The sequence below is a fragment of the Argentina silus genome, assembly GCF_951799395.1.
Source record: "Argentina silus genome assembly, chromosome: 4".
NCBI lineage: Eukaryota > Metazoa > Chordata > Actinopteri > Argentiniformes > Argentinidae > Argentina > Argentina silus.
Window position 1 is genome coordinate 20,233,027 of NC_139658.1, and position 10,000 is coordinate 20,243,026.

The 10,000-nt window shown below is 48.0% G+C and overlaps 2 protein-coding genes across 3 annotated transcripts in view; both read left to right on the plus strand.

Moving 5' to 3' along the window:
- Positions 1 to 407: 407 nt before the first annotated feature.
- On the plus strand, positions 408 to 7,485 carry LOC310803666 (uncharacterized protein; the record flags this gene model as incomplete). The annotated part of the gene is made up of 4 exons (XM_083668519.1): positions 408 to 561; positions 3,189 to 4,678; positions 4,838 to 5,333; positions 7,468 to 7,485. Exons 2-4 carry the CDS (start codon positions 3,204 to 3,206, stop codon positions 7,483 to 7,485), a joined length of 1,989 nt encoding a protein of 662 aa, XP_083524645.1. The 5' UTR covers positions 408 to 561; positions 3,189 to 3,203.
- The window catches only part of LOC310804004 (uncharacterized protein), an 11,276-nt gene continuing 8,737 nt past the window's right edge, over positions 7,462 to 10,000 (plus strand). For both annotated transcript variants that reach the window (XM_083669045.1, XM_083669046.1), the window contains exon 1: positions 7,462 to 7,973. In XM_083669045.1, coding sequence (XP_083525171.1) covers positions 7,506 to 7,973 — 468 coding nt within the window. In that variant the 5' untranslated portion in view covers positions 7,462 to 7,505. The remainder of the gene's footprint in view (positions 7,974 to 10,000) is intronic.

The window sequence follows — 10,000 nt, forward strand, 5'->3', positions numbered from 1 at the left end:
GTTCATAAAGTCGCCTCGCCTCGCCTCGCCTCGCCTCTGGCACAGTCGCAGCCTGTTCCCGGAGGCCCGGTTGGGAACTCTGTGGGCACCTTAGCTTATCTCTGGTTTCTATGGTTAATAATAAACAAATCATGCAAATAGCAGCCAGAGGCGCAGCTGGACTAATGTAAATCATCCACAACACCACAATATAAAACAACATCACACCAATTTCATTGTTCATCAGCGTCAACTCTCCTCTGAACAGTGAAATTGATCCTTTCCTCTTTTACTATTCTTCAGGTTGTCTAGTCGTTCAATTCCACACTGAACTCGTTAGTCCGGTCCTTCGACTAGTCACGCACTCAGTGGTGGTAAGGGAGGGACACTCGCTCGCTGTGGTACGGTATCATTGTAAACACGAGCGCCAGCGAGGTTGAGTCAGGTGGGAAAACTACTGACGGGAATAAACAAGTAACCACATCACACCGAGACGGGGACTCCGTGAAACACTCCATGAAATAACTGACTTCATAACTAACATTATCATCAGGATGAAAGTCTGAAGCTGCAGTAGACCAGGTAAAATACTAATTCAGTTGATAGCCTTTTGCAGAAACCTGACTTATCGAAAGGTAATGTTGTTACTAATAACAACAATATTGAATCTCCGTACGGCGGTGTGATTTTTGAGAGGTCACTTAGGTACAAAATATTTCCTTCCTCAATAAACAGGTGAATTAAATGGTATAAATGATTGTTATAATATATTGTCTGAAGACGACCACCAACACGGAAATGCAACACCTGCTCTGCTGCTGCTTGTAAGACGTGTTGTAGGACTCGTGTTGTCCTTAATTAAGCAGTGATATGATATGCATAACAAAACAGCCGGCTGTACAGTATGTCACTTTTATAACAATGTCACTAATTGTATCCTTTTCCATTGATGTTGTTGAGGCTCTGACGCGCAGGTTGTCCACACCAGTTCACTGACAGAGAGGTCATTGTTCGCTGCGTTTATTGGTGACTTATTCATAGGCTGAAGGATACAGGGTGAAATAACTTTGGGTGTTTTACATTTTACAACACAGGCATCCTTCTCAGTGTTATGAGAGCGGGTTTTGTGTTCTTTAGTGGAACAATACAATGAATTACGGTTGTTGTTCAGTAGCTGAACAGCACAGCTATTGCAGCACAGGTGTGGTGTGTTTTTGACTGGGTGCAGCAGGTGTGTTTCTGACCTGCTGGGTGGCAGCAGGTATTGACTGCAAACAAAGATAAAGAGTTATTTTAAACTGGCCACTGGTGGAACCTCTGTGTTCTGAAATTACAAATACAAGAAGCATCAAATAACATGTAGAGGATTATCTACCCTGGTGCTTCCAGGTAAACCTGTTAAAAGGGGAACAGAAAGACAGACTCCTTTGGAAATATGTGTTTTTATAGTTTAAACCTTTAAACTTACTGTACTCCTCTTAAGTTGTCTAACAACAGTGACATAACACCTGGGATGAATGAAGAATGGCACTTTCACCACATATGAGGAACACAGTTCACACAGAACAGTGTGATGTTGCTCAGAGGAATGTGACCCCCTGACTTCTCTTGGACACCTGGTGACGGCTCCTGATTGGCCAGAGACCATCCTCGAGGGTTAGGCCACAGGGTCGCATGTGATTGGCCAGTACAGGGATGTTCTACTGGACACTGTGCACAGCAGGGTTGGGGTAAATCCCTTTTCAATTCAGTCAAATCAGGAAGTAAACTGAAATTCAAATTTCAACTGTCCTCTATGCTTTTGAATGAGCTAACGTGTGCTGCTCTCTGGGAATCCCTGGCATAGTAGAGCAGGGTCAAAGTTCATAGAGCCTCATGGTGATGTACTGTATGTTGACGCGGCAGTGAGAGGTAAACACAGACCCTGGGTTTCGATAGCTCTGATGCAACCATACACTAAATGATGATAATTGAGATGGTATGCATCATGGATTGACAACAACAAAAAATACACGTGCACATTTCAGGTAAAATTCCCCTTTAAACCTGTCTGCCCGGGTCACATGACCCTGTCTGTGTTGTGTTCCACTCAGATCCTTCAGGGCTGAAGCCTGACCTGAGATCTGCATGCTCAACCTCCTTCAGTCATGTCAATGGGAGTGACAACTAGATCTGGAGATAGGACACAGCACTGAATGTGATGCTTACTATGCAATGTGCTTTTTAATTGATTCATATTTGTTATTGATTGATTGACTGATTGACTGATTGATTTGGTTGTGCCCATATCTTGTAATGTCAGTCTGGGCTCAGGAAGGTGCATGGTAAAACAGCCCTCTAGAGGTTAAGTCTGTCGGTAACTCCTGGGTCTGTATGAATGAGGAAGAGAACAGTGACTCAGTTTCAGTAGAACTGTCAGAGATGGGGAGTGAAACCACAACATTAATTACAGCAGTTAGCCAATATAGGAGGTATGATGTGTGGGACCGGATGTGTGGTGGTATGGGTGTGGCCTGTAGATACTCTATATAAGGTATGATGGTGTGGGTGTGGCCAGTTGTGATGAGGTATGATGGTGTGGCCAGTGGATACATGTATACAAGTTATGTGGCCAGTGGATACATGTATACAAGTTATGATGAAGTGACCATGTCAGGTATGTTGTGTGGGTGTGTTTTTATGTCTCAATGTATCTGTTTGTTCCTCTCCTGTTTTGTGGAGGTATTTCTTCCTCTGAAAGGGAATCTGCCCCAACCAGCCTCTCCTGGCCTGACAGGTATTCTGTTTCCAAAACCACTAGCATTCCACTTTGTGATGTCATTTATTGGCTGTGCATTATAAATGGTAGGTTAGTGGATGTTGGAATGTAATTGGCTGTCAGTGGAACCAGAGGATTTGAGAAGGACGTATTAGTGGTGGACGTATTAGTCAGAGGCAGCAAGGGGAGTGGCTGATGATGATTTAGTTTGTTTACTAGCTGGTTATGTAGGTAGCCAAGACAACCAACTGAATACACCTGACATAGCCAACTGCCAGGGAAGGGAACGGTCACATACAGGCTGAAACAGCCATCCTGTCTTACTGCTTCACTATTGGTTCTCAGAGGTGTCACTCATTACCATTCCTCTCCTCTCCCTCTCCTTCTCCTCTCCATCTCTTCCTCTTCCTCTTCCCCTTCCTCTCTTCCCTCTCCTCTCCTCTCCTCTCAGGACGTAGGTGAAAGCATGGCTTCTCGTGTGGAAGTGACATGTGGTGAGGTTGTCCAAGCTGGAGGTGGCAATTTGGGTTCCCAAGGACCCCCCACCCCCTCTCCCCAGCCCGACAAGCCAGCTCTGGCCTCTAAACCTCGTTTCACCCCCAAACCCTTCTCCCTGCAGAGGAACACTACCTTCCGCTCCATCCTCGCCCCAAAGACCCTCGCGGCTGCACCCTCAAAACTGCCCCAGAACACCCCCACCACAACCACCCCACCACCACCGCGCCAGAACACGCCCCCCATCACTGCCACCCCTCCACAACCACCCCATGACACACCTACCAACCCTGCCACCCCGCCACCACCACCCCAGGACACCCCCACTGCCACCCCCCCAAAACCGCCACAGAACACACCCCCCACCACTGCCACCCCCCCACAACTGCCACAGAACACACCCCCCAGCAACCAACCACGGATAGCCACTGTGCCCAGATCTGACCCCCCCAGCTACTCCCAACCAGATGATGTCATCACCGCCGCACCTGAACCCACATCCACACCTGACATTGACAACACCCACACAGACAAACCTGAACCAATCAGAGTCTCTGAAGCTTCTTCAGTCATCACGCCCCAGACTGACTCCTCCCTCAACCCTCAACATTCAGTTACCACACCCACCCCCGTCCAGACCCAAACACCTGAGCTGACCAGTACACCTGTGCCAACCAGTACACCTGTGCTAACTAGTATACCAGAGCTAACCCATATCCCTGGTCTTGTTGAGCCTGGTAGGCCTGATTCAGACGTTGTTAGTAGTTCTCCTCAGACGGCACCTCCAACAGCTTGTGAGACTGACGCCCCAGTCCCTTCAGTTACTCTTCATCCCAAACCCCCAAAATCCTTCAGTAGGCCCGCCTCCACAGCCCTACCAGCCAATCCCTCCCCCACAGCCACCCTGCCAGCCAATCCAGCGCTCCGCTGGGGAGGTAGGAAGCGTCTCTCCATGGAACTCACTTCCAAGTTTGAGTCATCCAGTTCAGTGCCCCCCTCCCATCCCCCACCCCCCTCCAACCCTCCGCCCCCCTCCAACCCCACGCCCCCCTCCAACTCCATGCCCACCTCCAACCCCCCGATCCCCTCCGTGGTGGAGAGAGAGGCTGCAGCCTCTGGAGAGAAGCTCCCTGATTCAGCAGACAGCAGACTCAAGCCCTCAGCACCACCACAGAGAGAGAAGGAGGGAGGAGGGGTGGAGGAGAAAGAGGGAGAGGAGAAAAAGGGCGTCAGCAGCATCAAACGACGGATCAGTCTACTGCTAGACTCCGCCTCCAGGCCTGACCCGCTGACCAAGAAGGAGGAAGCTCAACCAATCACACACACAGAAGCATCGGGAGGTGTTAAACAGCGAATCAAAAACTGGACATCAGACACGCCCCCTGATCAGGCATCCACTCAGAGGGCAGACAATAAGCCACACCCTCTTCCCCAGGACCTCAAGGGGTAAGTTTACTCATCTTCTTTGACGTCCTGTCATGTGACCATGAAGACATCTCTCTGCTATGTGTTCTTAACACTTCCTCTTAGATGGAATGTAGTCAGCAAATAAACACAATAGAGAAATGCTTATTCAACCACATCCCTGATTCTCTGCTTTCACAGTTCTCCTTCAGGGACCCCAGAGGAGAGACCCGCTGACATACCAGAGGAGAGACCAGAGGAGGAGCCAGAGAAGAGACCGGCAACTGGTGTGCCATCAGAGGAGAGACAAGCAGAGAGACCAGCAGAGAGACCAGAGGAGGAGCAAGGGGAGGGTGAGGCAAAGACTAACCTCAACAATGGCCTTGACGCACACACACACCAAAACACTGTCCCTGCCTCCGGCCCTGTCCGAGTGCAGCCTGCCTGGGACAGTGTGGGTGTGGTGGGGGGGTCCGTGGTGATGAGTGAGAGGGTCCAGCTGGCCCCCCGAGAGGACAGGGCTTCCACCCTCCGCCGCAGCGGACAGTCTGGGGGGAGGGAAGAAGAGGAGGAGAAGCCTACAGAGCCCCAGACCCCAGGGTTAGAGTTGGAGGCTGACCCAGAGGAGGCAGCTGTATCTGGGGATGAGGTGGAGGACAAGGTCCCTGTGCTGGAACAGATCCCCGTCTACAGACCAGTAGGGACACAACTGAGACTGGACCATGACACACAGACAGAGGAAGAGAGGGAGAGACAGGAGGCCAGGGAGGGAGAGAAAGAGAGGGAAGAGGAGACGGAGAGACAGAGACACAGAGAGGAGGAGAGGGAGAGACACAGAGAGGAAGAGAGGCTTAGAGAGGAGGAGAGGGAAAGAGAAAGACAAAAGGAAGTAGAGAGAGAAAGAGAGAGACTGAAAGAGGTAGAAAGAGAGAAAGAAAGACAGAGAGAGGAGGAGGAGAAGGAGAGAAACCGGGAAAAGGAAGAAAAGAAGAGACAGAAAGTGGAAGAGAGGCTTAGAGAGGAGGAGAGGGAAAGAGAAAGACAAAGGGAAGCGGAAAGAGAGAGAGAAAGACTACTAAAAGTGGAGAGAGAAAGACAGAGACTGAAAGAGGTAGAAAGAGAGAAAGAAAGACAGAGAGAGGAGGAGGAGAAGGAGAGAGAAAGACAAAAGGAAGAGGAAAGAGAGAGAGAAAGACAAGAAGCAGAGAGAGAAAGACAGAGAATGAAAGAGGAAGAAGAGAGGGAGAAAGAAATACAGAGAGAGGAGAAGGAGAGAGAAAGACAAAAGGAAGAGGAAAGAGAGAGAGAAAGACAAGAAGCAGAGAGAGAAAAACAGAGACTGAAAGAGGAAGAAGAGAGGGAGAAAGAAAGACAGAGAGAGGAGAAGGAGAAAGAAAGACTACTAGAAGCAGAGAGAGAAAGACAGAGACTGAAAGAGGAAGAAAGAGAGAAAGAAAGACAGAGAGAGGAGGAGGAGAAGGAGAGAAACCGGGAAAAGGAAGAAAAGAAGAGACAGAAAGTGGAAGAGAGGCTTAGAGAGGAGGAGAGGGAAAGAGAAAGACAAAGGGAAGCGGAAAGAGAGAGAGAAAGACTACTAAAAGTGGAGAGAGAAAGACAGAGACTGAAAGAGGTAGAAAGAGAGAAAGAAAGACAGAGAGAGGAGGAGGAGAAGGAGAGAGAAAGACAAAAGGAAGAGGAAGCAGAGAGAGAAAGACAAGAAGCAGAGAGAGAAAGACAGAGAATGAAAGAGGAAGAAGAGAGGGAGAAAGAAATACAGAGAGAGGAGAAGGAGAGAGAAAGACAAAAGGAAGAGGAAAGAGAGAGAGAAAGACAAGAAGCAGAGAGAGAAAAACAGAGACTGAAAGAGGAAGAAGAGAGGGAGAAAGAAAGACAGAGAGAGGAGAAGGAGAAAGAAAGACTACTAGAAGCAGAGAGAGAAAGACAGAGACTGAAAGAGGAAGAAAGAGAGAAAGAAAGACAGAGAGAGGAGGAGGAGAAGGAGAGAGAAAGACAAAAAGAAGAAAAGAAGAGACAGATAGTGGAAGAGAGGCTTAGAGAGGAGGAGAGGGAAAGAGAAAGACAAAGGGAAGCGGAAAGAGAGAGAGAAAGACTACTAAAAGTGGAGAGAGAGAGACAGAGACTGAAAGAGGTAGAAAGAGAGAAAGAAAGACAGAGAGAGGAGGAGGAGAAGGAGAGAGAAAGACAAAAGGAAGAGGAAAGAGAGAGAAAAAGACAAGAAGCAGAGAGAGAAAGACAGAGAATGAAAGAGGAAGAAGAGAGGGAGAAAGAAATACAGAGAGAGGAGAGGGAGAGAGAAAGGGAAGAGGAAGAAAAGAAGAGACAGAAAGAAGAGAAGATGAGAGAGGAAGAGAGGCTTAGAGAGGAGGAGAGGGAGAGAGAGGAGGAGAGGGAGAGAAAAAGACTCCAAGAAAGGGAGAGACAGAGAGAGGAGAAATTGAGAGAGGAAGAGAGGGAGAGACAGAGGGCTGAGGAGAGGGAGAGAGAACGACAGAGAGAGGAAGAGAGGGAAATAGAAAGACTTAAAGAGGAGGTGAGAGAGAGACTAAGAGAAGATGAAAAGAAAAAGGAGGAGGAGAGACAAAGAGAAGAGGAGAGGGTAAAGGAGGAGAAAATACAGAGAGAGGAAGAGAGGGAAAGAGAAAGACAAAAAGAGGAGAAGAGAAAAAGGGAGAGACAGATAGAGGAAGAAATAAAGGAAAGAGTGGAGATAGAGGAGAGATTGAGAGAGGAGGAGAGGAAAAAGGAGGAGGAGAGACAGAGAGAAGAGGAGAGCGTGAGGGAGAGACTAAGAGAGCAAAGCAGGGAGGCAGAGAGAGAGAAAGAAGTAACAGAGACAACTCCCAATTTGATGACTTTTGAATGTGAAGACCAGCCGACCAGACCAGAGGCCCTCTCTCCATGCCCAGCACCCCCCAGCACAGAGCCCTCACCCAGGCCAGAGATCCCTTATCCCTCCCTAACACCCCCCACCACAGAGCCCACCCCCGAGGAAGAGGTGCTCTACGATGACTTCTCTGTCCAGCCACGGAGGTGGGGGTCTAAAGCCACCCTTGCCAGTCGTGCCCAGCCAGAGCTGCCTTCCCCTGGGCAGGGGATACCTGAGTCCCTGGGCTCCCTGGAGCTCCAGCCCCAGACTGACAGCAAGGAGCCTCCCACAGCCGAGAGGGTCCAAGAGAGAGATGGAGAGAGGGATAGAGAGAAGGATATAGAGAGGGATGGAGAGAAGGATGGAGAGAAGGATGGAGAGAGGGATGAAGAGGGGGATGGAGAAGGAGATGGAGAGAAAGAGGGAGAAGCAGAGGCTGTCGTGGAAAAGGTGAGTTTACCGTATAATAGTGGCGGTCTGTGGATTGTAGAATCACACAGTAGAATCATACAGTAGAATCACACAGTAGAATCACACAGTAGAATCACACAGGAGAATCACACAGTAGAATCACACAGTAGAATCACACAGTAAAGAAGCATACAGTGATGCTGTGGTTCTGAGCTCAGTGGTGTGTGTGTGTGTGTGTGTGTGTGTGTGTGTGTGTGTGTGTGCATGTGCATGCGTGGCATGCGTGTGTCCGTGTGTGCGTGCGTGGCGTTACGTGGGTGTGTGTGTGCGTGGCGTTACGTGTGTGTGTGTGCGTGCGTGCGTGTGTGTGTGTGTGTGAATGTGTGCGTGCATGGTGTGTGTGTGTCAGAGAGAGAGAGAAAGGAAGCGGGTGCTGTCTAAATCTGCCCTCTTTCTCTTCCTTTCACTTTCGGTTTTCAATCAGGGAAACAGAACAGACACATGGTAGGGGACGGACCAAGCAGGGAGGAAGAGGCCAAGGAGGAGGAGAGAAGACATTAGGGAGAGGAGAGAAAGAGTGGGTAAAGAGAAAGAAAGAGAGAGACAGAAGGGGAGAGAGACAGAGAAAAAGAAAGAGCTGGAGAGAGAGAGAGAGAGAGAGAGAGAGAGAGAGAGAGAGAGAGAGAGGGGAAGAGATGTGTCGATCTCTGCTGTGGCATCTGTGGGTGAGTGACATTATGTTAATGTCAACACTTGAGTGTATGTTGATGAATACTGAACGCTTACTATACCAAGAACCTTCTCTCACCTGGGAGATGAACTAGAGAAGTCAGGGCAGGTGGCATGGCTCGATATATCAAGGTATCTTATACTTTACAGGAAGTTGAACCTAGTCCTTTGTATTCACCACCTACCAACTTTGGGATTGTGGGAATAATACTAGTCAATGATGGTCAAGTTCTACCATCAACAGTGTTTCAGTGAATAGCAGCAGATGTAGTCTTGGCCAGGATCACAGTATTAGCATTGTTTAGCACTGTTAGCATTGTTTGTAACTCTTATCAAAGTAGGGAAAAACTACTGGTTGTAATGACTATGTTTAATCGGTAGCGATCAGGGAATGACAGAAATATTTTGTTGACGAAAACAATTTTGGTCTGGAAAAAAGCACTTTCTAACCCAACAGTTGGTTTGCATATAAACACGTTGTTACTGACCAGGGGTGTTCTAGGGGAATGGACACAACAGCTGTAACACTCCATTTTGTTTATATTGGACTTGAAACTGAATTTCGCCTCGGTGGCCAGATGGGGCAAATTTCCAACAAATTTATGCCCTGCTCCTTTAAGGTTAGGGTTACAGTTAATAGTTTGGTTAAGGTTATGGTTAAGGTTAGGGTCAGTTAGTTTTAGGTTTTGACCTAGTCGGGCTGTCAATGGAATGCTGGTCAGGGAGGTCCCTTTAGTCTCATCTTCAAAGTTAGATGGAAACACTCTTCTGTAGGTTCTCATCTGGTTCACTAGGTGGCGCTATATTCTCAATAACCTTTCTGTAATAAATCTGCATTCACCAGTGGATGGAGCCTGTCATATTTACATACCATTGGATGAAAACGTTCTACCGTAATATGTTTACAGTTAAAAGAACAGCATTACTAAGTGATTATTAAATGACTCATTTACAAGCTAATTTCTCTGTTCAATAGTTTTACTACTTATAAATAGGCAAGTAGTTTTACGTCTTTTAGTTTTAAACTGATTTAATTTGTTATGGTTCTTTTAACTGTGGGCCTGTAGATGAAAAAGAGATAGAAAAAGAGATAGAGAGAGGGTGAGAAAGGGGGTGACAAAGAGAGAAGGTATTTCTGGTTTAAGAGAGATGTTTACTCTGCAAACCGGCTCTGCCCCCGACCAACCACAAGAATCTTGCTTTGACAGACAGACAGACAGAGGGACGCACGGAGACAGAGGGGCAGACAGACAGACAGACAGATAGACAGTTAGTCAGTCAGACAGACAGACAGACAGACAGACAGACAGACAGACAGACAGACAGACAGAGGAACG